Here is a 27,204-nt window from a genome sequence, read left to right as displayed (position 1 = left end):
TTCAGAATAATATGTATTTATTTTCAGTGCTATTTTCATTAAATACTGGTATCATATATCCATGTCTGAGGTAATAAATTAAAAATAAATTCAAGATTTCAATCCTGTATTTGTGCTGCGTGGTTCTTCTACCATTGTACATAATTTTGATGCAAACACATATAGTCCATAATTCTGAATGCAGCTAGTAATATTATTTTAACACAGTCACTTTTTGTTTCACTATAATTTTGCTGAGAATGGTTATTGCATGATACACTTTTAATAGATGTTTTAGTTATACTAGAATTTTCTATTAAATCACACATATCAAAGTTATAGGAAGATGGGGATGAAGATGTGCTTTGAGCCAAGGAAGGCAAATATTGAATCAGAATGATAGCACATACGGCAGGATTATTGTCTGCTTGCACTTGAGTCCAGATCCAGCAGAGCCACTTCAGTATGTGCTTAGCTTTAGACATATGAGTCGTTTCAGTGACATCCATGGCCTTAAGTGTTTGCTGAATCAGGGACTAGCCAAGTCTGCAGACCTAAATTCATGGACTTTCTTTAACTGTGTGTTATTTGAAAACAGTTTTGCTGGTTTCTTATTTTGCAAGATGTTTTGTAACAACTTCTGTAAGATTTTTCATCAGTGAAGCACCCATGAAAGTTTCTAACCTGGTTCATAAATACACTATGAAAAAATAAGCAGCTACAATGACTCTCTTCTACACATTTTGTTAAAAGCAACACCTGGTTTGAAAAGTTATTAAAGTAATTTTTCCCATGGTAAAATATATTTAAAAAAATAAACTCTTCATTTCATCATCTTCCATCAAACATATAAGCTTGTTGAAGGGCAGGGCATACCTCAGGTATTTTCATTTATAAATGCAAGAGATTGAACATATCAATTCTTTTTGCACTTAAATGCTGGTGGTAGTAAGGCCCTTTCAGCTAAGTCTCCATCGAGCCCAACATTAGTGAGCTAAAGAAACAAACAAACAAACAAAAATTTGCTTGCATATAACTTTTTCATAATCCTGAATTGTGAAAAAAAACAACACCTCTCTGCTTAGAAAAAAACTCTTATTGAACTGCTGCCATTAAAAAAGTATACCTCACCTCCATGTCATTTTAACTTCAGTCAGTGATTCTGAATGCAAAGGATTTAAACACTCGCTAAAATTACTGTGGCATGCCATCAGACTCAGTGTTCATAAATTGTGCTAAAACCAATTGAATCTGGAAGCTATCGTTCAGAGCTAGAGCTAATGGTTGTCTTGGCGTTAAAGGTCTATTTCCACCAGATTTTACTTATTATACTTGGTAAATGACTGACAGTGCTCATGATGTGATCCTGAAAAACCCTTTGGTATTATTACCAAGAGCTGTTATCACAGTCTGTATGAGGACTCTCCATGCTCATGCAGTGCAGCGCGTTGCGGCGGGGACCACGTTTCTCACTGCAGCAGCCTCAGACCCGGCCACGAGGGAGCAGGCGTGCTGTCGGGGCCTTCAGTACTCCACCGAGCTCACGATTGCCATTGGCTCGTCAAACGTTGCCAGCCTTATCTGCTTGGGGGTGGGGATGGAGAGGATCTCCCCCGTGTCGGCCGGTGAGTGAATCCCGTTGTCAATGATGTTTGGGACTTCCTCCTCGTGATCTTCGTAGAGCGTGTTGATGTGCAGCAGTGGGTGTGTGGGGTTGCAGTTCAGTGCCGGGCCCGGTTCTGCTTTGACTGGGTTCAAAGTCATCGTTGTGGTCGCAGCAGTGGTGGCTATGTGGTTGTGGTTGCATGTGACAAAAGCCCCAGCAGCGGGCCCAGTTCTGCATGTCTCTGATGAGTACAGCATCTCTTTTGCAGGATGAGGGGTGTCTAAGAGAAACCAGAACAGCCAGTTAAAAGACAGGTAGCCTTTCATCCTCCCCGTCCACCACAGAGCAGTGTCCTGAACCAATTAGGGTCATTGGCAGTTCTGCCATTGATTTAAATGGGAGCAGGAGTGGACCCCAAAGTGAATTTTCTTGGGACCCTTTGAGGAATCCAGCAGGACAGCTTCGTAACAACAGGACTGTAAGCTCAGGGAAACAGGACAAACAACAAATGGGTTTTGTAAATCTCACTTTTTTAGGCATGCTCATGCTTCCAAACGTGAATGGTATTTTTGTAAAATGAACAAAAAACAACTGAAAAATATCTTTTACTCTCCTCTATGGTCTGGCAGGTGTTTAAGAAATGTTATGATTTAATGTTTTGACAAATGCTATGAATGTTGAAAACCACAAGATGGAATACAAAAAGCACTGATATTTTCAATGGGAAAAAATAGTGGTTACAGATTGTAAGCCACTTGTCTTCAGAAAGAACTCAGCAATTTGGTGTCTCTTTCCAGAAAATAAGGAGTCTGCCTTACCTGATGGACTGCAATGTTGGTCTAACTCAAAAGCAAAGCTGAATACTTTTAATTAGAATGGAGAGTAACAGAGCCCCAAAACTACAGTAATTATTTTTTCACTCTTACAATATTCAAGCACTAATTTAGATGAAGGTAATTGAGACCAGAAAACCCCAGTAGTTTTGAGGAGTTGAAATCAGAGCAGGTGACCGGATAAGGAAAGCTGTAGAATAGCTCACATGCACATTGGGGAGTTGGAGGGCTCTAAGGAGCATACGGATTTGGAAGTGACAGAAACGTTTATACCTCAAATCACTTCTTTGCTGGGCAGTGGGTGACGGTAGCTGTCAGTCTGTCGAGGCCCAGAGGGAGGTCTTAGCTTGTAATGAGATGAGAGCCATTGCTTTAAGTATGTACAAATCTTTCTGTAACTTCAACTGCATAGTGCTTCTTTCTTATGTCAGTAGCTTACAAAAATAAACAAGAAGATAACCTATCTCTCTGTCAGTTATCTACTGGTCTATCACTTTTCTTAGTGCTTACATGGCTGTCCCCATCACTCTAGCGTCCAACAGTTATTGATATATTTTGAAAACTCCTTTGAGGCAGGAAAGGGGTAGCATTTGCAGGACACACACAGGGAACTGAGACACAGAAAGAGCATCCCTTGTGAGGCCATACGGGACGTGAATGGCAGAATTCCTGAATCCCAGACCAGCACCCACACTTCAGACCATCCATCCTCTGGTCCACATGAGACAGAGCAATTTAAAATGTCTCTTGGGTGAAGAACAATATAATTCGAATTATGCCTTCATAGGTGGCAAATGTCAACCCCTACAAATTAGTAGTTACAGAGATTTTTTTTTTCTACAGGCAGCTTTAACTGCCTTTATCACAGGTTCTCACCCACTCTTAAGAAGTTGCTGTTACTGGTTAGTATACTGGCTGTTTCTGTATGACTTGAAAATAAGACTGGTTTGAAATATACCAGGTGCTGGTGGGGCAGGAAGGGTGTCACGGAGGCCAAACCCTCCTCATTTCCTTAGCCAGGCATGACCACATTCATAATTGTGAAAATCTGCTCGTGTTTGAAAAATTACCTGTAGCAACAGCCTACAGGCTGCTTTGCACAGCTCTACCTGTAATAACGCTTATCCTCTGTATAGCTGTATTCTGATAGAGAGAACCATGGCTTCTGAGGCCTACAAATCCTAACATTGTTACTTATCCCAAAATCTAGTAAGGTAGGTCAAATTGTTCAGGAACGCTTTGAGTTCCTGAAGGTCACTACGAAAACCATGGTCTGTGGAGGTGGCACTGGCACTACAACATACTGTACCTTTGAGAGAGGAGGTAACGTGTACTATGACATTCTCTTCCTGGTTTAGGAATCCACCTTCTTGGCTTTTTGATGTAGGCATCGAGGGGATGGCTGGAATCTCTGGCTTGGGTTTTTTACTACTGAGTATATACGGATGTACATCCAAGGAAAAGTGTCGTGTGTGCTTTTTTTCACTGCCTGTGCTTGGGATGGCGTTTGAGTCAGTTTTATGAGCTGACGATTGCTGTGAGGTTTTTGCAGTGGATTCTAGCAAAGGAGCAATAAGGCTATCTGTCGCCGTTTTTCTCCGCACAGGCTTAGGCTTTTCGGGTTTATGGTTTTCAACCTTCATAATGGCTAACTGTTCCTTGAATGGCTGAGGAAGTGGATTGGTAGTTGGGATCCATTTCATCTTCTTCCTTGGTCTCTTAATGATGAGCTGCTCGTTACCATCAATGTCTGCTGGGTCGACGCTTGGGTCTATCGTTTGGATCCCCGAATCACGCATGGTTGGAGTGGCATCGTGGTTAGACTGGGCCAAGGCCGCAAGCAGCTGGCGGACCACATTGTCATACATCAGATCACTTTCGTTTGTAATAAAATCCAGGCGGTTCAAAGATTTTATGTGGTCCCGATTTTCATTACAAAACATGGCCAAAATATTGATGTCACAAAACTGGGACTTCTGCCACTGTTTCTTGGTCTTTATTCCAACTTTGTTGAGTTTATCAAATATGAAGTTGGACTTACGAAATATGAAGAGGTGAATTAAGTTGATAAGGATGATCAAGTTCATAAAGCAGAGGAGAACGATATCTACACCCGCAATGATCCGCTGGAGCTGGACAGATGGCAGCTTACAGTTCACTCTGATGTGCAATTTGGAGCTGCTTGTTTTGTCTGGAGGCTCTCCTAGCGCACATGTAAATTCATTTTGCTTCTGTGTAGCATAGTAGGTGGATAAGTATGTAATCGGTATAATGCTTAAAAAGATGATGAACAGATGTCTTGCGAGATAAAGCTTAGCCAAGAAGTTACTGCGTCCTCTTCTTTCCAGGTATTTCTCAAACAAGTTCTGTTCGGGGCTTTTTTCCTTCTCTGCATTCTCAATGATTTCTCTTTTCTCTCTCTCTGTGATCCCCGGGCCTTTGGACTGGATCTGTTTCTCAATTTTTGGTGCCCGTCCTTCAGCTGCACGGTGGTAGCAATTATCAATCTCCTGGAGCAAAAAATTAAGCTCTGAAGTCAGTCGGGTGGAGGCCAGAAATTCCCAGCCCAGAGCTGGAATGTACATAATCCCAGCAAAAGCCAGCAGTGCATAAGGTAGGAACTTATGCTCAAACAAGGAGGGCCAGTGGCTGGCATCAACTCCTGGCAAGGCATCTTTTAATTCTGTCCAACAATATCCTCTGGCATACAAGGCTTGATCGCGGGTGAAGTTGTGTGGTGTGTAACAGTATATTGGCTCCTCTGTATAACAGAGAGAAAAGTCACTGCTGTGCATTTAACCTACAAAAGGAGCTCTGGAAAATAAACATTTCAAATGATATCAATTTTATTTTACTGTATCTTCACATGACTGTTAAGCCCACAATGTCTATCAGACAGCTCAGCCTGCTCACATCTTCACAAGCCTCCAGGCAAATCTGTTTACCTGGAAGCTTTATAATGAATCTCAGCTAGAAATGTCTGCAATAAATACATATTTTGGTTTTAGTTATCTCGCTGAGAACAAAATCCTAAGCTAAAATGTGGTCTTAACTCTAGAAAGGTAAAAGACCTGATATCCTCAACACAAAAGCTTAGGATGTTATTTTGGCATATGTGCAAATGCTGAAAGGCTCATTTAGGTGAAATTTAAGGTTAATCCCAGCTGAATATTCTTTTAAATAGAAAAAAAAGTTAGATAAATAATATAGTTAGTGGATATATCTACTCATTGATATAATAGAAAAAAACTAAAGACATATAAACATTTAGGCAACTGTATCCCAGTTAATGGTCTTAAATTAAAGTGTGACTGACCAAGACAGAATCTGGTGTGTTAATTGTATTTCCCACTATGAAAAATTAATTTTACATTTGAAAATGTAACATCATTTTTTACATAGTGTGCAATTAAATGCTGGAACTCACTGTCTACAGCATTATGGTAGCAACAAATATAGCGGATCAAGAAAACATGTAGACAAAATAATGGAAGAAAAAGTATAGCAAGAATTAATTAATACACAGATAATGATCCATTTTTTTTCCTTAGCATCATCTTCAAGTCAAAGGCTGCTGGGCAGTGGGAGGGTTTTTCCATGAAAATAATACCATATGCTTGTCTATTTTAATACTATTTCCTAAGCATTTGAGTTTTGCTACCATCAGAGACAGGATATTGGGCTAAAGGACTTTTGCTTTGACTCAGTAGGTGTAGTATGTTCTTATGCAATTACATTTTTCTAACAATAGACATGACAATAATGCAGAAAAACTTGTGAAAGCTAGAACAGCATTAACAGCTCCAAAACAAATGACCATTATCAAAATACCCTCTTCAAAGAGGAAGACCATATTTTAATGTTTTGGCAGGTAGAACAAAGGGAATATAATTTACAGTGTTCTGGTATACCTTAAAAAAAATCCTAAAATGAGATCCATAGGAGGAAGGCATGTTCTCTTGAATTGAGAATCGCTCAAGAACACCAAGCTGGCTCCAGTTCTGAACGCAGTCTACAATTCAGATGGAGAACAGCTCACTTGAAGAGAGTGGAGGTACTGTTCTCTTAATAATACAAATCATGAAGAGAAATAATAAAATATTATGTCATTTGAAAATAGTAAAATATTCAAAATTAATAGGCAGGCAAAAAAAAACCTAATCCTTTTGGCATAACAGAAGACTCCTTAGTTGACCAACTAATACTCCTCATATTCAAGCAAATCAAAAGCATTTACTAGTGCTTTGGTAAAATGTGGATGTGTAAACATATTCTCTGATCTACATGCTTAGGACTGCACAAAATATTTTTAAAGTGATTCAGTGAAGATTCTTTTCTAAAAATATAACCATTTGGACACACTTGCTAGAATAAATGATACTACCCAAGACACGACGTAAAGTGATTAAGTCCTGTATATTCTTTAAAATCACTTCTGAAGACTATTTTATGATCTACCGTAAAACGCAGCTGAAGGTAGATTAAATGATCTACCTTCAACCTTTCTCAGACATAGCTTCTCATTTAGAATAACATTGTGCATTTACTCATCAGTTACAATAAAAATATTCATTGTCTTTCATCTTCAGCAATTACATGCCCTCCTAACCCTGCCCATGAAAGGATGCATACAAAAATATTCAATTCCTACTATCAGGGAGTTACTCTATGATTTCCCAGGAGATTCACAAGATTCCTATGTGAATATATTCCCATCAAAAAAATGGCAAATAGCTTCAAGCATTTCTTGTAAGCAGAAATATTTTGAATGGTGTGTCCTAAGCTTAGTAGAACCTGTCAACATAAAACTTAGTTTCCTGTGAAATACATAGATTCATTTCTCCTGGGTCTCAGCACCATGAATAGTTGAGACGACAGAAACAAATATTCATACAAACCATTCATAGGGACTTTTTTTGGATTCACGTATCATTTACTACTACCAAATAAAAAGAGTTCTCCTCACCAAGGCCTGAAAGACTAAGGTGACTTCTGCCAAAATTTTATATATACACCAAATATTAATTTAATTTACAAACAAATAAAAACATCAAAATGTCTTAACATTACATTTATGTTGGACAGATCACTTGGAGACTAATTGCACTTTGTCCACTGCCGCTGCTTCACTGAAAAACGGAAGTTTCACAACTCTGGTTCACAACCCAACAGCTTCATCGGAGGCTACTTCAAAAATGTGGCTGCCTAGCCCAGTAAAGAAAGCAAATGCGATTTTATAGGAATTTACTAACTTTTCCTGTTAAAGATATTTAGGTGCTCCCACTGCCTGGTAAGCTGAGAGAGATCTCTAATTTTTCAGGATAGCTGAGCATGGTATTCCATTCTTATTCAGTGTTGTTATTTATTGATGCTACTCCCGTATTTTCTTTGCATATTTATTAAATTCACATGATTTTCATTATATCAGGTGAATCCCAAAACCCTTCAGATGAAGGGTCCTCAGTGAAGCCAGTGGGACTTCTGATAATTGCCTGAAGAGGAGGCAGGGTTACACTTCAGTTTTATTCAAACAGTGTTTTCTAACATGTTTGAGTCATACTCACTGCCAGAGAATGTCACTGATCTTGTTAGTTACTCCACGGGGGAGTTTACCTTATCCTTCTCAGCAAAGGACGTGACTCACAAAGCAAAGCATCAGTCCTGGAAAGCTCATTCATCCAGACAACCATCGAGAAAATGGAGAGGAGGGGAAGACCCTTCCACACAAAGATTCAAAGCAAAAGACTAATTTACTTGCTGCCTGAAGGAACCTGTCTCTTCATTGACAAGGGGCTGCCAAATAAGATCAATGCTAGCTTTAAGTTAGCTTTTGTGAATGCTCCTTAGGCAATAGCAGCATTTTACCTTGCATTTAACACCATGAAGGTGTTTGATCCTATCATACTAGGGCATGGACCATTTCTCCTCTGCTGCAATGTGTCAATCAGAAATAAATGAGAAAGGAAAGCATCACATCAATAACTAATCTGGTTTGTTATGAAAGATGGCATCAACATATAGCTGGATCTCAAAATGCAGGTCTGTTGAGGCTGGAGGAGTACCAAGTTGTTCTCACACACACAGCTCACTTAGCCGTGAGAACCCCATAATGTGCATTCAGAAGGCACATCAGATTTTTTTTTAAAACCAAAGCTCTGATATTGGATCATATGATATAAAAATAAAATAAAAAAATACATATTTGAAGTTTATACTCATAAGATATTTTTCCCAAAATTCGGCAGTTTAATTGGATATGCCATAATTATACAATTGTGTAGGAAATGACAAAATGACAGAAGAAGAAGATACTATAAGGAAAAACGTTTGTAAAGCTTAGGGGATACTACGATGGCTGAATGTGTTGGCCCTCTTTTGAGTGTTGTTGGGGCTTAGGCCATAAGTATAATATGTCCCTACACATTCCTTGATAGTTACATGCTCATGAGCCCAGCAGACAGAAATTCCTACCATTAAAAAATAAATAAATATGTCATGGAGAGCAAGGTCATCAGCTCCAAAACAATCTTTTGCCTGTTCCAAACAATAATGAAAAGGTGGTACAGGGTATACATGTACCCGTGACTTGTACATGTGTGCAACTGCAACAAAGGCAAAAAAATAAGATACCACCCAACTAGCCTGTAATCAATATTGGGAGCTGGAATGCTGAACTCAACATTTCTTTATTCAATGTGATGGCCTACGGCGAGATTTTCAGTGCTCATGCTCAGTAAATTCTCAGGAAGCTCAAAGCCTGAAGCTCTGCTGTTAGGTCCACCTATGCAAATGTGTTAACTGCATTCCAACATATGACGTTCAACACAGTTGTTTCAGAAAAAAAAAAATCACTAGGAATACCTAAGAACAAATTCTGTTTCTGCAATAATTGTTAACAGTCAGTGTCATTCCCATGAAATGTTCCTCGTGAATAATTTTTTAAGAAACTAAGTAACCCTATTCTAATGCTGTTCAGAAATAATGCATTGGGAAAAAAGCACATTATAAATACATTATAAAGTATATTAATCTTATACTGAGTTGAGTATAAAGATGCATACTAGGAAGCTTAGCTTCCCTTTTTCAATACCGTTACATGATCACAGGTGAGCAGTACCTCAGATGTTTTCAACAGTTGTACAGAAATGCATTTTATGCTGCTCACTGTTCATGTAAGTAACTTCTAGAAGTCCACAAAACGAATCTCATTAATAAAATATGAGACATCTCAAATTAATCTTTTTGGATATACAGACAAGATAAAATAGTCAAAGCAGAATTAGTTAGTTGTGGAATACAATAATTCTGTTATGCCACTTGAAGAAATAAAAACCCTTTACAGCCAAGTTTTTCACATGCTCCATTCTGTACCATCTCATCCTATCAGTTTAAGTACTACTTAGAAAAATTACTTCCAGGCATATGGTGGTAAAAAGGACATACTTCAGGGGAATGAAAGAGTGAACATGGTTGGGAGAAGATAAGCAAGGTAGGGAGAGGGATGAAGGCAGGGGGGACCATGCTCAGTAAAATGTTTAGAAAGAACCTAGAGAGACAAAGTGGAAGGCAGGAATGAAGGCAAAGTATGAAAGCTAGGTGCTGCCTGTTAGTAAATGCTCTGAGAAATGCCTGGGGCTTTCTGCAGGTGCAGGCTACCACTTCTACTGGTCTCAGTCCAAGGTCAACCACCCCCTCCCAGTGGTTCCCCAACCTCTACACAGCTCAGCATACACTCAACAGCCCTCTTCAAGAGCCCCTGAATTAAATACTCTTTGTCAGGCTGCAAGTGTTAAACATGTTAGATAAATTAATTTAACTAAACTTAACCCTGGAAAAACAATACTTTAAGTTCGGAAATTTCTCAAACGAGGGGCTGAGGGGCTGAAGTTTGGGGTTGGAACCTCTGTGCAGCTTCCCATTGCAGAAAGTAATCTCAGATCTGAAAACAGAGATACCAACAGAAAAATCTGCTAATTGCTGCTCTGGAAATTATACCCCAAATACAGAATCACGGAAACACTACTGAGTCCCACCTTGTACTCAAAACAGGGTCAACACTCAGCTCTTGAGCAACTTGATTAGGGCTTTGTCTGGCTTGAAAACCTCTAAAGGTGGAGGCTGAACAACCACCCCTGCAACCTGCTCCAATGCTTGGTTGTTCTCAAGGTGATTTTTTTTTTTTCTCTAGGTCTTGCCTAGAAAATACGGTTGATTCATACAGGAGCCACTTTTTTCTCCTTTGAGAACGGCTGTTTCTGAGCAGGAATGCAGAGGCTTACACTGCAATACAAGCAATTCAGGCCCCAGTTTTGCATCTCAGAGGAAAAGATGTCAACAGCACAGTCCACCAAGGAGGCTTTGTGGGTGTATGCATGTGCCTATACATATTAAAAAAATAATTTTGCAAAAATGTGAACTAGTATGTGGTACATAGAAACAACACTGTTAAGTAAGACACGGTCAAGCTGACAGTTATGTGTTATTCTCCTGTATCTTTCAAAGTTTATTTTTTACAAGTTTTCCTAGAAAAAGTGAGTGAATTGGATCTCACACAAACATTCATTTGTGTTTTCAAATAAAGATAACAATACCAGCCTCTCAGTATTCAACACAGTAAAAAAAAAAAAAATAGACCCTGCTTCTAAAAATGACTTCATGCAGTTCCTTTGAAGCCAATGGGATTACTCATAGTGCATAAAATTAGGCATGTGAATCTCTCTTTGAAGAACTGATGCTGTAGGGGGATCAATCTCGAGCTTCTAAAATTTTATTACAAGCAGTAATCAAAAGTTACTTAAATAAATATGGACAACACATTTATAATGTTTTTGGTAGACGTTAAAAACACAGTAAGATATTTTTAATACACAGTATATGCCCCTATATAAAGGGGCAACTGACTCTTTACACCTACCATATTCCCTGTGAAATAAAGTGTATTAACCAGAAGCAAACTATAAACCATAATAATAAATGGTATATATTTCCTGTGACCTCCATCTTTTAGAATTTACTCTGGAAAACCAAATCACACCTCATTAACCCTCCAAGGAGACTGCATGTTTCCAGCATTCTAAAGCATGATTCAATAATGCAGGAGGAAAAGAACAATTTCCTAACAGCATACAGAAAAAAAAAAAGGAAAAAAAATGGCATCCAGTTTTCAGAAAATATAACTGAAAAAAATGAAAGATTAAAATTCTTGTGCTTGCTATACCAAGACAAAGGTTGGTATGTCTCTTGTCTGAGTAATTCTTTGAGGATCCAAAGTAAACGTGCTGCCTGACCACCACGGTCATACACTGGGTATAGGCAGCAGAGAAGCTGCTTAGGTTCTGCCAAACAGGCTGGGTCTCCCAACTCCTGGACAAGCAACTAAGCCTCATGCTCTGTCACACAGGCTCACAGGGAATGCCAGTGGGAAGCAGACACCAACTCTGGAGACCTGAGTATCAGGTATGTAACTAAGTATCAGGTAAGCACAAGTACTGAGTTAAATATATTGCAGACTCACCCTGGGCCTATGGCTTTTCACCCTCTTGAAGATGACTGCTAAATCACGCGAGTGCTCAACCTGCCTACAAAGAAAAGCTGGTATTTCAGTCAAGTTCTCTGAAGCGCTCCTCATAAGGTCCTCTCCACTTGACTGTAAGGAGAAAATCAGTGTTTAGGTAGGATCTCTGAATCTTCCTGCCCCATCAGATGCTAGAACACAAGTTTACAGTAGCCAAGATAAATGAGGAGCTCCCTGAATTCAGCCATAGATGTTAGTATTTGACTTGACAAGTGTAGTTCTATCATACTGCTCTTCCCTATGTTGTATCAAGTAAGTGTAAGCAACCAGATGTACACGCCTCATTCATCTCAAGTACTAAAAGGAATGCACAAGGAAGCAGGTAGCAAACTGTTTATTTTGAGAAACAGAAATTATTTATTTAGTAGTTTTCAGTATTTTTTTTTTAAAGGAAAAGAAGAAATGTCCTGGATCCTCTTCTCTCTGGAAAAACAGAACAAAAAACATTTATATTACTAAGGCTGAAAATGTAGTCTAAGTAAGAATGATGTCTCTAAACAGTAAACAGTTTTTCCATCCCAGCCAGAGGTTTCCATATGTAACTCTATTTTGGATGTGACTTTAACAAATGCTGGCTAGTATCCAAATTAACTAGAAAATTCCTTTAATTTAACAGGTTTATTTCAACTACTTTATTTAAAGGTTAGAAATTAGTACAGCATGAGGATGGATTCCTGAAATTACTTTTGGGTATCAATTGTAGTCATACGGTCCTATTTAACTCAGTTTACTCATATGAATAAGAACATAAAACATTCATAGAACTAAACCTTAACTTAGCAAGCTGATTATTAAGAATTATCATTTTTATCAAAACAAAAAGACAATACCTTTACCTTTGTTAGGGAATATTCTTTCCAACTCTGAAAAAAGGTTCCATGCCCATGAAGTCTTCCTAAGGTACAAATTTCTCCATGATCAACAAGGTAAGGTATAGCCTTTTTTGACCACTCTCTGAAATCACTTGTCCTGTTTAAGAAAAAAATCTTAAAAGAAAAGTCCCTAAGGAAATGAGACAGGAAACCATCTGCTAGTAAGTTTTACTGACTCACATTCTACAAAAATTAGTTGTAATGGGTGAGATAAACAACTTCAAAGACTAACAGGTAATTGGTTTCCCACAGGGGTGTCCCCATATTTACAATTTGGGGCCATTTTTCTTGCAAGACTGCTGTTCAAACTGCATGTATTTTGGATTTGCAGAATAACTATATCAGTACTGAACATTCCCAGTGGATATATAAATTTACAGGACACATTCCTGTATGTAACATACATTAGCTCTTCTCAAATTAGCTGGTATGCTGAAGTTCACTTACCAGCAACCTGAGGCTTAAAGACTTGTAATGCCTGCCCTGCAAAATTCAGGAGAGCAAAACACCTAGTCCTACTTGGTTCATATGTTGACATGTGTTGGAAAAGATTACTCCAGAAATGGCAACTGTTACACGGAAGGTGCAGAAACACCTAAATGAAATCCCTGAGGTTGCTCCTATGGAGAAATGTTTCCTCAATAATGAGCTACCATCCACCACGTGATGGCCACACAGTACGGTGGCAATGCTGTTAGAAGAGAGCTTCTCTGTAATGACTGAACTGTTGAGCAACACTGCGAGCATTTCTTCCTGTGGTCAGTGGAGCCTTATGTGAAAACAAAAGACATCTGGAAGGAAATTACAATGCTTGCATTTGCACCTAGAGGTGTATTTCTGTATTATCATTTGTTTTGTACTATGTTAAGATATGAGGAAGTTAGATTTGACTTTAACAGAATGCATTCACCAAAATATAATTAATTCAGCCAGATAGCTCTACAAAAGAGATCTGAATAATATTTACTTCTACAATTATCCCTAGTATAAGGAGGTAAGTAGAATTTGGTGATGCCAGAAGTTCTCTATAGGGGTAGAAGTAATGCATGAAAGTAAGTGTGTTCATGTTACCCAAAGATCAAAAAATATTTTTGGACAATTCAAAAATTCCCCTCTAGAAGTAGAACCCCGAAGCAGCTACACAGGCACCCAGACACTAGGATGATGCGAACTAGAGTAACAGCTAAAGCAAACTGCAAGAGCACATAAATGCCAAGGTGAAATGAATACCTAGTGAAACTGATGGCACACAGACAAGGGTGGCTTCTTAATTCAAGGGTCAAGCGCAAAATACAAGCACAGGAAACAACAGGAAACAGCAGGTTTGTTCTATGGCATTACTGCTTTTTAATGGTCAGAAATGAAAAAAGATGGCTTGTTTTAAGTACCTCTTGGCATAAACACAGCACCTGGAAAATTTCATATTAAAAAAAAAAAGAAAAAGAAAAATACAAGTAGTTAGTTCATTAAGTAATTATATTCTTTTAGTATCTTAGTATTTGGAGGCAGAGATGACTGGTCTACTGCTTTTTAGAAAACTGGTCCCTCCATGTATAGCGAAACTGGGGGTTGTGAAGTATCAGACCTGTGCTGATCTATCATGACAGAGCAAAAGAATCAGCCTCAAAAGGCTCCTAGGGACCCTGCAACTTCCAGCGTGGATGTTTCCATCCCTCCTGTGCAGTTTGTGGATCCCACAGAAGACAAGGCACCTCAGCCTCAGAAATAATTACTTCCCTGTACAGCTGAAACGCTCCAAAACAGTCACTGAGCTCCAAGCTGCAAAAAATGCACCCTGCATTCAGCAACTGCTGCCAGAAGAGAAAAGCAAATAAATCCCCAAACCTTACTATCGTTAAGAAGTACTACTGTGTTTCCAAGTTCAAATATAGGAGAATAATATACAAAATCCCTTATGATGGAAACATAAGGCATTATTTTCAACCTTTTTCTTAGAATAAATCCTGAATCATGGGAAACAAAAGAAACCTCTGCAAGAATGAAGCCAGTCTACTGTGAAATATTTCAGCTTTTTAATTAAATGTGTATACCTACTGAAGGTGCCTGCTGCAGTCATCTTTAGTGTTCAAAAATCCCAGGGAACTCACGGATGATACAGATTCTTCTTGAAGAGTTTTACCAATCTAAGGAGCAATACAAGCTGAGACCTCTAGATCATGGATGTGTAATTTCTGTCTAGTTTAGAGAGAAAACGCTTCAAAATACTTCATGGTAGCTTTGAAAAACAGTCTCAGCCTTACTCTTATTTATTCAAAAGGTTCCCTCTTGACGAAGGTGAATGAGTTAAGTAGCTCTTAAACAAGAATGCTTTTGACCCATCTATCTGTACAGATTGTTGAAGTTATCCTGAAAGTATGTATTAAGCTAAATCTTATCCAGATGTTGTACCTCTTCACATATGAGACACAAGAAAATGAAAGGGTTAATAGTGTAGACAGGGTCATCCAAGTCAATATAAAAAAAAGATGACACGTATGTGTCAATGAAGACTGAGAGATGGAATTTGTGACAGAAAAACGTCTGTGGCCTCTAGGAATTGCAGTGGAATGATCACGTATGTGAGGCTCATGTGTTTCCTCTAGATTACCTTTCCATTTAACATTCAACTGCATAACTGCAAATCTATAAGTGACCAAAAATCCAAGAAAGCCAGCTTGCATACTCCATGAACATTGTGTTTGTGTTTTGCCCTCACCCTTTGGTAAGAATTCCAACTGCAGTGCAAACAGCCAGTGGCTGAACCACGGCCAGCCCATGGCTGCTTGCACTACTTCAGTTCTTTAAAAAACACACGATTTGAAAGCACTTAAAACACAAGAGGTGTGAGAAGAGAATTTAAGGAGTGTCTCAGCAGCTAATACTGCCTCAGAACTAATTTCTGCATCCATGTCCTCACATGCATGCATATAACAATCTGGCCCAGTACTTGTAGCACTAACAGTAACCATTTGGGAAAACTTCATCTTCGCTTTTTTTTACTGTATGTGGCTTTAAGTACGGCTACAGAGTAAAAATGGAAAATAACATCAAAAGCCAACTAACAGTCAGGTCAGGAAGCGAGAGCGTGTGTAAATATGCTGCCCACAACCTAAGACAGAAATACAAATTCAAAAAGTCGACCGGCAATACAAAATAAAATTCCATCTTGTAGCAGAGAAATCCTCACCATACACTACTTCAAACATACTTTTGGGTGAAATGCATAAAGAGACACTGAACTCACGCATACACTGTACTGTGCAGTGAAGTAAGCATCTCTTATGCAAAATGATTACAAATCAGAAAATAAAACATAAAACTTGACCTAACTCTTCAGTCATTTAACTTACTGTCTCCTTCCATTACTTCCTCATGAGAATTTTCTAGCAGAAGGGTGGTAGAGGGCTGAGCTACATAACTGCTAAGAGACATAGAAATACAGTATTTGTGAGCAACTTTTTGGTATTTGGTAGGCACTGTTTTATAAACCTAGCAGGAAAATCAACACCAAAGCTTGGCTTTTGATGAGAGTATAAAAATCAACTGGATGACTGTTTTGCTTTATTTTAATAAAGTATTGGCATTAAACAACTTCTGAAGGAAAAGCAGACATGACTGCAATACAGAATGATTCACTGTGAATAGAAAGCACAAGGCAGTGTACACAAGGGATATGACTTAGCAATTGCTGTGGCTGACAACATGAATCCTAAAGCTTTTGAAAGTTTGGAAACCAAAATATTTCAATATTGTGAAGATATGTTAATATTGTGAAGATCCTTGTCCATGGTGTCTTGGAATCTAAGCAAAGGCCGTGAGATGTTTCACTACGGAAGGCTGCCGTTCACTGCCAGTGTCAGAGGACAGACACTACACTTGCTGATGGAGAGGTGTTTAATACCCATCAGAGCCCTGTCTGTGGCTGTGGGTTGTGAATACTAGTTCCATGTGGTTTGCAGGTACCTAGCTCCATGGTAAAACCAGGGAGAATAGCAAAGCGAGCAGGATGAAAAACCCACGGAACACCAAACAGATGCCCATCAAACAGATAATGAATGTTGCAGTCTAATACCACGCATTTTCTGCATTTTGACAAGGAAGTAAAAATGGAAATGCAGTATATTAAAGGACCATCCCTTGTATTTAGATCTGTGCGTCCCCAGACTCACCGGGCCTTGATAGGAGATACTGAAACATCGTAACTAAAAAAAGCTGCTGAACATTGAGGCAGACTACAGCTGGACTAGAACTACGTATCTTAGAGTCTTACCTACTAATCTTTAATTAAAGTTTGGGCTTTTATCATTTTTTTCCACTAAGTATTAGCCTAAGGCTAGTCTGCTTCAGCAAGAAAACACTTTTAACGATTTATTTCAAAGAAAGTAGGTAGGTAACTAAATAAAGAACCCCAAACCCTTTATCATGTGGAAGGGAACAACCCTGCAGGCTCCAAGGCAGCTAAACGGGAAGAAGAGAAGTGACAACCTCTACTTACAGGCTTACAGTCTGCTCCTCTGCTAGCTGGCACCCGGCATGGTTATCCATCCCTGCACTGGGACACTGCAGTACTAACTAAATAGAGCTCTCCACTCAGAGATAGTTGTATTTTACTTCTAGTTTGCACAGGAGTAACTAATTCTTCAAGGTGCTAGGGAATGAAAAATCAGGCTTCTGGATCTTCAGATATGAGAAATAAAACCCCTAAGGAAAAAAAAATGGACCTTTGCAAGACACTGTGCATACAATGCAGGAGCACTACAACGGATACTGGAAATCACACAGGGTGTAATGGGGGCATGCCACTGTTCTGAAAGAAATTCAAACAGTATTTAGATTTACATAAAATAATAAATCGTGATCTTTAAAGCAGTAATTTGTGAAAGAAAACAGAATGAAACCAAGTAAATTCCCCTGAGACTACCACCTGTATGCACTGTAGCTCTCAACAAGAGCATCGCTAGCAGGGAGGTTTCCTTTGCACACAGAGGGCAAATGCCTCCAAAACTTTCCCTGAGATCCTCAAGGTTCAGTGCACACTGGGCCATAAATACAAGACATCCTGATGGTATATAAAGTCTGTGCATGGGTGAGTTTTAGAAAGGCAGACTATTTGTTTGTCTCTTGTGGGTGCTTGCCTGGCTTTCTTTGTGTGAGGTTGCTGACTACTGTTCCTGAATGACTTTATCACAGAATCATAGAATGGCTTGGGTTGGAGGGGACCTTAAAGATCATCCAGTTCCAACCTAAGGCCTCATCCAACTTGGCCTTGAACACCTCCAGGGTTGGGGCATCCACAGCCTCTCTGGGCAACCAGGTCCAGCACTTCACTACCCTCCCTCCTAATGTCTAGTCTAAATCTATCCTCCCTTAGTTTAAGATCATTCCCCCTTGTCCTATCATTATCTACCTGAGTAAAGAGTCCTTCTCTGTCCTTTTTATAAGATCCCTTTAAGCAGTGAAAGGCTGCAATGAGGTCTCCCCATAGCCTTCTCTTCTCCAGGCCGAACATCTCCAGCTCTCTCAGACTTCCTTCACAGGACAGCTGCCCCAGCCCTCTGATCATCCTTGTAGTCCTCCTCCGATCTGCTCTAACAGCCCGACATCCTTCTTGTGCTGGGGGCCCCAGACCTGGATGCAGCACTCCAAGTGGGGCCTCCCAAGGGCAGAGCAGAGGGGCACAATCCCCTCCCTCCCCTGCTGGCCACTCCTCTGTCGATGCAGCCTAGGACACAGTTGGCCTTCTGGGCTGCAGGCACACACTGCTGGCTCATGTTGAGCTTTTTGGCCACCAGAACCCCCAAGTTTCTCTCCTCAGGGCTGCTCTCAATGAGTTCTTCTCCCAGTCTGTGCTCATGTGTGGGATTGCCCCAACCCAGGTGCAGCACCTTGCACTTGGCCTTGCTGAACCTCATATGGTTCACGTGGGCCCAGTTCTCCTGCCTGTCCAGGTCCCTCTGGATGACACCCCTTCCTTCTGGTGTATCAACCACACCACTCAGCTTGGTGGCATCTACAAACTTGCTCAGGGTGCACTCAACCCCATCATCTACGTCATTGATGAAGATACTGAAAAGCACTGGTCCCAAGAGATACCCCTGAGGTACCGCTTGTCACTGGCCTCCACCTGGACACAGAGCCATTGACCACCACCCTCTGGGTACAGCCATCAAGCCAATTATTTTGCCCAGTATTAATACTGCGCACAGACTTACTTTAATTACTTTTCTAGGTGCATCCTTCCTGGACTCACACTAGTTTGTTGGAAAAACATTAAAGGAGAATTGGGAGACTTAGAAATGATAACAGAAGGTGTTAGTTGAGGGACTTGCTTTTCTCTTATGAAAGTCAGGGAAGTGCAAAGAAAGGCTGTAGTCATTTCTTTGCAGAGGTGCCAGTGCAAACATTATACCGTCTGTGATTTAATTTCTCAAAAGCAATGTGAAGATCAGAGCACTCAAACACGAGGATGAACAAATCATGTACATGAACAGCAAATACATTAACCTAAGCAACCACTTTGCCCCTGCCATTAAAACAACACAATTCATTAAGTAACTTTATTTTCACCCACAGGAAAACTACACTATGCAATGTATTATCCCACGGACATAGCAATTTCTAAAATTACAAATAAATGATTGTCTTTTAAATCCATCTGGCATAACGCACGCCCTCCTTGCTTCACATGCTGAGGCTGGGCTCAACTTTCACACGGCGTGCTGTTGCTGGGCCCAGGAGCCCGGCATCACACTGTGTCACTCCTGACCAGGCTTTAAGGTAAGCTGGATCCTCCACAAACTCACAGGCAGATCAGCAGTGTGTAGGGTTTTATCTCCTCTTGGCACTCAAGGGTTTGTGATAAATCATGTTCACTGCACATCTATGTATGCCCTGAGCATGCACACCTCTCTTCCGAGAGCCTTTACAAGACTTCAAGTAAGAGGGGACAGAAACCAGAAGAGGGGTTTGTTCTTGGCTTAGCAGCATGATGGTAGCTTTAAACAGCTTGTACTGGATATCATTAACAGCATTAGGAGTAATTATAAGCATCAGCTTTTATTTCCTACTCCGAGGCTGTAACCAATGCACAGAAGGGCACAAGGAAAAGGCTGGGAAGCTACTATGGTACTAACACCCAAAGCGGCAGCAGGAACCTCATGCCAGCACTTTTGTCAGCAAAGTTTGCATTTTTCATATGTATTATTTAAATTGCATACAGGAAGCAATATCCAAAGCAAGAAAAATATGTATTTTTTTAAAGATCAGTGGCAGCACATGGGTGAAACCTAACACAAACAGCAGAGCCAGTAATAAGCACATACTCAGCTGGACTATTGCTGTTACCATGGTCTGTGTCTCTGGACAACCTTCTTAGTAAAGAAGTTTGAGCAAATGTTGTTTTGGTAACAGGGCTGTAAACATCTAAATCAGGTCACATTTAAAATTAGGAGGAGTTTTGCTCTTGAGATCACTGGAAGCAGAATTGAATCTACCAATCTTGTGCTCTTTTACTGCACCCGAAAAAGAAGTCTAATTTCATCAGCCCCTTACAGTTTGTATGACATTTTCTTGTATCTTTATTTTTTTTCCCCTTTCTCTCATGGTATGTGTATTGTATGTGAGAAGAGTGCTGTCCCATGTTTTTTCAGTGCCATAAAGGTGCTTTCTGTATTGCCTTGTAAACTTTGTCCGGGTAGGACGTAACAGGTTACTGCTCTTATAGTGCATATAGAATCAGAAAATCATCAAGGTTGGAAAAGACCTCCAAGATTATTTAGTCCAACTGTTCCCCTATCACCAATATCACCCACTAAACCATGTCTCTAAGTGCCATGTCCAAGCTTTCCTTAAATATCCCCAGGGAGGATGATGCCACCACCTCCCTGGGCAACCCATTCCAATGCTTGACTGCTCTTTCTGAGAAGAAATTTCTCTTAATTTCCAACCTGACCCTTCTCTGGCACAACTTGAGGCCATTCCCTCATCTCACCACCTGCAAGAAGAGGCCAACCCCCAGCTCCCCACACCTTCCTTTCAGGTAGCTGTAGAGAACACTAAGGTCTCCCCTGAGCCTCCTCTTTCCCCAAACTAAACACCCCCTGTTCCTTCAGCCACTCCTCACAGGACTTGTGCTCCAGGCCCTGCACCAGCTCCGTAGCCCTTCTCTGGACACACTCCAGGGCCTCGATGTCCTTCTTGAAGTGAGAGGCCCAAAGCTGAACACAGCACTCGAGGTGCGGCCTCACCAGAGCAGAGTACAGGGGGGCGATCACCTCCCTGCTCCTGCTGGCTGCACTACTCCTGACACAAGCCAGGATGCCATCAGCCTTCTTGGTCACCTGGGCACACTGCTGGCTCATGTTCAGGCAAGCATCAACCAACACACCCAGATCCTTTTCCTCTGCACAGCTTTCCAGCCACTCCACCACAAGCCTGTAGCATTGCATATGCTCTTATAGGGTCAAATGAGTACACAAGGTCTGTGACTAGACACAAATGACATTGTTTTTGGTACTTCTAAAAAAACAAAACAAAACAACTGCAACATTTAAGACCACAACTGTTGTCCTAGAGAGTAGCCTTTCATGGCATAAAACAAACCCAATTGCAGAAATAGGGTCAGATGTGAGTAGTGAGTAAAATTGCTAAACTCCTTCTCTTCCATAAACTTCCATGGACCACTGTGTAGTCTCTCAGAGTAACATCCCCTGTATAAATCTCTGAGTCTCCTAGACTTGGGTCTTCCTCCGCAATCTGCAGCCTCACAGGACTTGCTCATACAGAGTAAGTTCCTGCTGTCTGCGCAAGCAGTGATTCATCACAGATCTCTGGTAGGAAACTCACACTACAATAAAGAAACATAAGTGAAAGAGCATGACCTTTCTGGCACCCAAGGTTATCTTTAGGCCTACTAATATTCACATTTGTAAATCTCAAACAGTGTGAAATAAGCACACTCGTTGCCTTCTGTAGGCTTGCCTTTTCATCGATGTTTACTTCTCTACAAACCAAGTAGAGGAAGGGCCCCAACACTTTTGCATTCTACACGTAGGACGCACAAAAGTGACTGTATCCTGCCTTTAGGTCACCATGAGGAGACAGTTCTCAGATGTTCACCAAGCTCAGTGTGCCCTGAAAATATGGTCTCTTTAAGATACCTCTAGATGACCATGCAAAAAAATGATGCTATCATCAACTGTGGCTGAAGAACTATATAAAAGATATATATATAAGTCATAAAAAAAAAAAAAAGGCAAATTCAAAATGTTTTAACTATGATTTAGAAAAATCTTCAATCAAGATGCTCTTCACAAGCAGTTACTCTTCTAGGTAATTTAATCTTACATATGCTTTATACTTGCTTTCACTGTCAGTGTTGGAAGTCAACCCCAAAGCCACACGCGAAGTAAGAGCCTGATTTGGATACGTTTACGGATCAAACACAGCTAATTCCCACTGACCATACAAGCTACAGGCTTCCAGTCTGTAGACAAAGGCGCTAATAATTCCAAAGGGATCTTCAGGATGGAGCCTCGGGGGACCCGAAAGAAGTCCCATGCTGTCAGCTCCACTCCTGAAGGCGACACTTCAGAAAGTAAAGCAGTGGTTACCTGCCTGCTAATGGCCCAAACGATGTCACAGCAATTTACTGGGTGAATGATTTTTGAAGCTCACCAAGACTTGAACTGTCCTTCCAGACAAACCTGGACTAACCTCCCTGACAGGCAGGACGATGTGTTGGCTGTGATGGGCGAACAAACTGGGCTTTTGAACCTGTGAAAATTTTTATGCAAGCCCTTAAATACCAGAGGTATCATGATATGGGGAAGCCCAAGAGGCGTGTACCTGTATGTAATTACCAGCAGCCAGTATAACGAGGCACCCCTCTACCTCGCGGGCCAGTCAAACACCCGTGCTGCACACACCTGACATCAGGACCAACGCTCAGGCCGTGCCTCATCTTTACACCTCTCTGGCTCCTCGTAATGAAGCAGAAAGAGGCGCTCCGGTACATGGGCCACCGACATGGAGCCACCCGCTCCCCTCCCTCAGCACCGCTGTCCTTGGGGCACCCCGCAGCCCCTCTGCTCCCGCTGCCCCTGCCTCCAGGAGCTGGCCACAAAGCGGGGAGCCACCGGGGCCATTTTTGGGGCCGCTGTTGGAGCCCGCAGCCCTTACCAGCAAAGTTCTTGGTGAAGACGAGCGTGACGAGGAGGATGGGGATGAGGACGGTGCCGATGGTGACCACGCGGTCGAAGGGCAGCTCCAGCTTCAGCTGCAGCAGCAGAGCCGCCAGCGCGCCCGCCTTGTCATCCTGCTGCCCGGGCAGGATCAGCTCCTTCAGCTTCTCGCCCGCCAGCAGCGCGGTGGCCATGTCGGGGTGGTTATCGATGATGTGTTGCATAAGCGGTGGCTGCGGGCGGCCTCACGCCGACGGGCCTCCCCCGGGGACGGGGACACGGGGACGGGCGGTGGCCTGCGGGGACAACACCGACAGGGTGGCGGCGGGGCCGGCTGCCTTGGAGTGCTGTGGGGTGCTGCGGGGGTCCAGCGCTGCCCGCCCCAGCCCGACCTCCCCGTGTCCCCGCAGCCCCGGGAGCAGCAGCAGCACCCCGGGGTGCAGCAGGAGGGCTGCCTCCCCCCGCAGCTCCGCAGAGGGAAGCGGGGGGGAGCCCAGCAGCCGTATCCCCGCCGTGCCCGGCCATGCACAGCACGGGCTGGGGCTGGGGCTGGGGCTGCCCCCGCGCCGAGGGAGCGGGCATTTACCTGGCAGCTGCGGCTCCCTGGGTTCGCAGGCGCTGCCTCGCCAGCAGCAGCGGAAGGCGCAAATAAACTTACACCGGCCCTTCCTGCCGGCGGAGAGGTCCCCGCGCCGCCGCTTCGGGGACGGTGCCGGCTCTGGCCGCGGCTGGCTGGCAATGCATGGAAACGCCGGGCTGCAGCGCGCCGGGCGGCTCCGCGGGGGCTGGCAGCAGCAGCAGGAGGAGGAGAGAGCAGCACCGGAATGAATTGCGGGAGCGCAGGGGTCCTTTAAGGATCTGATGCGAGCAGCTGGAGCCTGCCAGGCTGGGAGCAGCAGCAGCAGGAGGAGGAGGAGGAGGAAGAGGAAGGGGGGGGGGGCAGCAGCCGCAGCAGGCACAGCCCCGGGGGCTGCAGCGCGCAACACGTTGCGGCCCCGGCCCCGCGGGAGGCACCGCTGGCGGCAGCGCGCATGCGCCGGGGGCCCGCGGAGGTCGGCGGCGGGCGGGGGCCGGGGCTCCGCCGCCTCCTGAGGTGGCGGTGGGGGAGCAGCCGCAGCCCCCGGGGCACCTCAGGGCGAGGTGTCCCCAGGGCGAGGTGTCCCCGCTGGAAGGGTTTTAAAGCCCCGCGGGGGGCACGCTGCACCGAGGGACGTGTGTGCTGCATCGCGGCACCCAGACAAAAGCGCCAGGTCGCAGCCCCCAAGTTATGAGGGGAGTTTATATTTAGCAGTGCTGGGATGAAAACCAGAGATACCCTTAAACAAATATCGCTGACACTATTTTATTATTATTATTATTATTTTTTTCTCCCAAAGATTTGCAGTTGTCATCTGCAACACAGCAGGAGTAAGGCAGAGATTTTCGTCTTTGCCTTGAAATTTCCCTTTCTCCACTCGCTGCCAACAATACGACGATCACTGCTTGCTATTCAAGTTCAATTACTCAAGTTTAAATATGGGATGCAAACTTAAATTTATGCTGCTTTGCAGGGGTCCTTCCATGCGGGCAGGGATGTGCTGAGCCAGGCGAGAGGGATGTCCTGATGGCGACAGCCCTGGTGAAGGAGCCCAGGCAGCAGAGACAAAGCTGTCACTGCCGCACGCTCCTGAAGGGCACTGGGGATGAGAAGGGCCCAGAGCTGTCACCATCACTTGCTTCATTTTCCCAGCTCCTCACCCTCCGTAGGCTCCGTGGCAGCAGAGGCTCCAAGGGCCGACATGAAGTGGGGAGCTCTGGAAGCGAGCGTCCTACCCGGGATGTGGGGTGGATGTGCCAGATTCTCTCGCCATGGCTATGTGTTGGGCTACACGTGCATTTTGTCAGCCTCTAAAATACAGGCTTTCCGAACTAGCAACAAAGAACTCAAACTCCTTAAGCACTTGTTGCTGCTGCAGCCAGAGGGACCACACGGAGCGAGGTGGGCTGACAGCCCCGACCAGTACGGCTGATTTGCAAAACTTCTGCTCAGGCTTTCAAAATCGCAATCATTTCATCATGCTCTTCCGTGCTGCTGACAGTCTCGTCCTGCTTGTTGAGAGTGTTGCTGAAAGGCCATTTTCCTAATCCTCACTTTGTCATCTCCTTTTCAAATCCTCTATTGCCCATCCAGTTACTTAATTCAAAACAAGCTGCTTCCTTTTTGTTTTCTGAGGCCTCTGTGGTGTTTCTCCTCATATCTTCCCTAGCCTAAGACCTTACCATTTACTTTCTGTCAAGATGTTGACTTTAGGTGCTTCCTCATGTTTTCACATGAGGAAAGAGTTCCAGCCTGCAGTAACCACCTCTGAAGAGCTCAGTGGAAGCATCTAGGGGCCATCTAGTCCTGTATTCATCTCCAAGAGTGGCTGTAATGGGACATGAGGCAACTTGTGTTGATGCTTTTTCCATAGTACTGGTCCATCTTCCAACAGTGTCCAAGGAATTCCTTGAACTCATGGTGGTGTAATAACACCCAAAGAGCCCCTTCTCAGAGTATTTTTGCTTGTATTCCCTTGGGTCTCTTGTCCACAACATCCCCTATTAAGGACTTCTACAGGCTTACAACCTGTTACGTGACAAACAACTTCTTTTGTTTGTTTGAGAGTATTTTAATTCAATGGGCCCTGGTTATGGGAAAGTATTTGGATCAATCCCCATCCATCTTTTTTATGACACATATGCTTTTGTAGGCATCTGTTATATCTTTCCCCTAAATTATATCTAGTTCTACATTTAATAAGCAAGGTTAGGAGTCCTACTCACATAGGAAAATTACCATAAATCAGTCACTTGGTTTTTAAAATAAATGGCCTCCATGAGTAATTTAAATTTCTCTTCCAAAGCTTTATTCATTGTAATACCATTATTTGATTTAATCATATCGATTTTGTAATCTTGCTTGGCAACATTATGTCTCTGTAGCAAGCCAAAGAGACAGTCAAGATGGAACGGTACTGTCAAACCAAAACATGTGGGTAAACAAAGACCTGTAGTAGGGCAGGGATGGGGACACAGAAAAATTACTGTCATAATTTATAGACAAACACCATGGCCAAGTTTCTCAGCAATAACACGCTGGTATGTATGCTGCTGGATAATCTAGACAATAATCAGGCTGTGATAATAATCCTATGCTAATAAATATTTCACAAGCTGCTGGTAGGGTCGGAATTTGATTTACAGATCAAAGTGGAAAGGCTTGTGAATGAATTCTAATTAATTCTAACAAAAGATCAAAAAAAGGAGTATTATTTTACAGTCACAGTTTGAATAAACCACTGGGTTTTATCGTTTAGAATACATTGCTTCTTGAAGGTAAAATGTGTGACCTTTTAAAGCCTCGATTTCTGAAGTTCTGAAAGTTCAGAAGTTTAAAAGAAAATGAACAGTGGTGAAAGATAGATGGCAAATTCTGACAGGGGAACCTGTGGCCTCCAGAATGATTTGCCCTATAAGAAGAGGCTACACCACCTCTAGGTGCAGGGCGAGATTTATCTATTCAAACTTGAAGGCATCTGAGCTAGGTATTGCAGAGCACCATTCTGAGTCACGTAGGAGGAGAAGTAACAGCAGCGAAGTTCATGTGACCAAATGCAGATGTCCTCTTCAAAACGAGATGAATCACTTCCACATTGTAGGTGTCCAGAGTTTACATATAAATCCCACTCATTGTCTCTTACATTACATCTTGGCCCAGCTCAGCCATTTCCTCAAGGGCGACTGTGTGCTCTCCTTGTCAGTTCCTACTCACTCAGGAATCGCTGCCTTTTTAGCTGGCTGTTTTAACATCAGTCATGCTACCACAACTCCTTCATGCGGTCCCCCAGGGTATCTTTATGGAAAGGATAAGGCTTCCCCAATGACACAGGAAAGGAGCAGAGATGCTCTCGCTGGGCTGGGTTTGCAGCCAGCGTTACCGCGGCTCTGTCGGTGCTGCCGCCTCCCTACGTGGGCCGCAGGCACGCCTTTGGATGCTGTGCAGATGCACCCAGCGAGACAAGGCTGCCTAGAGCTGGCAGTGGGGACCGGCAGTTGGCAGGGGGTTGTGACAGTGGGGCTGAGCATGGAGGTGAGAGTTCTGGCAGTAAAATGAAGCAAGGGGCCAGATGATAGCAAAAAG

General features: G+C 42.6%; 1 protein-coding gene across 9 annotated transcripts; it reads right to left on the bottom strand.

Annotated features, from left to right (window-relative positions):
- Nucleotides 1-24,059, bottom strand: PANX2 (pannexin 2). 9 transcript variants are annotated; one of them, XM_027458385.3, is made up of 5 exons: nucleotides 23,044-23,179; nucleotides 11,933-12,064; nucleotides 6,330-6,482; nucleotides 3,728-5,232; nucleotides 1-1,865 (listed from the first exon to the last, which is right to left on the bottom strand). In XM_027458385.3, exons 4-5 carry the CDS (start codon nucleotides 5,211-5,213, stop codon nucleotides 1,504-1,506), a joined length of 1,848 nt encoding a protein of 615 aa, XP_027314186.1. In that variant the 5' UTR covers nucleotides 5,214-5,232; nucleotides 6,330-6,482; nucleotides 11,933-12,064; nucleotides 23,044-23,179; the 3' UTR covers nucleotides 1-1,503. The 9 variants fall into 9 exon arrangements, with proteins under 9 accessions (XP_027314186.1, XP_027314162.1, XP_027314179.1 ...); XM_027458400.3 differs by lacking the exons at nucleotides 6,330-6,482; nucleotides 11,933-12,064 and adding exons at nucleotides 2,692-2,764; nucleotides 23,632-24,059 and having other exon boundaries at nucleotides 1,732-1,865; nucleotides 3,728-5,179; nucleotides 23,044-23,341; XM_027458361.3 differs by lacking the exons at nucleotides 6,330-6,482; nucleotides 11,933-12,064 and adding an exon at nucleotides 23,632-24,057 and having other exon boundaries at nucleotides 3,728-5,179; nucleotides 23,044-23,341.
- Between the last annotated feature and the right edge of the window lie 3,145 nt (nucleotides 24,060-27,204).

This window comes from Anas platyrhynchos, chromosome 1 (genome assembly GCF_047663525.1).
Source record: "Anas platyrhynchos isolate ZD024472 breed Pekin duck chromosome 1, IASCAAS_PekinDuck_T2T, whole genome shotgun sequence".
Taxonomy (NCBI): Eukaryota; Metazoa; Chordata; class Aves; order Anseriformes; family Anatidae; genus Anas; species Anas platyrhynchos.
Note: the sequence above shows the minus strand (reverse complement) of the source record. Positions and strands in the feature narration are given on the sequence as shown.

Excerpts from the sequence above, each read along its gene's own strand:
- PANX2 (XM_027458361.3), bottom strand. The coding sequence starts at position 23,269 with ATGCAACACATCATCGATAACCACCCCGACATGGCCACCGCGCTGCTG. Across the intron at positions 5,180-23,043 it reads CTTCACCAAGAACTTTGCTG|AGGAGCCAATATACTGTTAC; the intron begins GTAAGGGCTGCG and ends TCTGTTATACAG. Across the intron at positions 1,866-3,727 it reads CGTTACCTCCTCTCTCAAAG|ACACCCCTCATCCTGCAAAA; the intron begins GTACAGTATGTT and ends GGTTTCTCTTAG.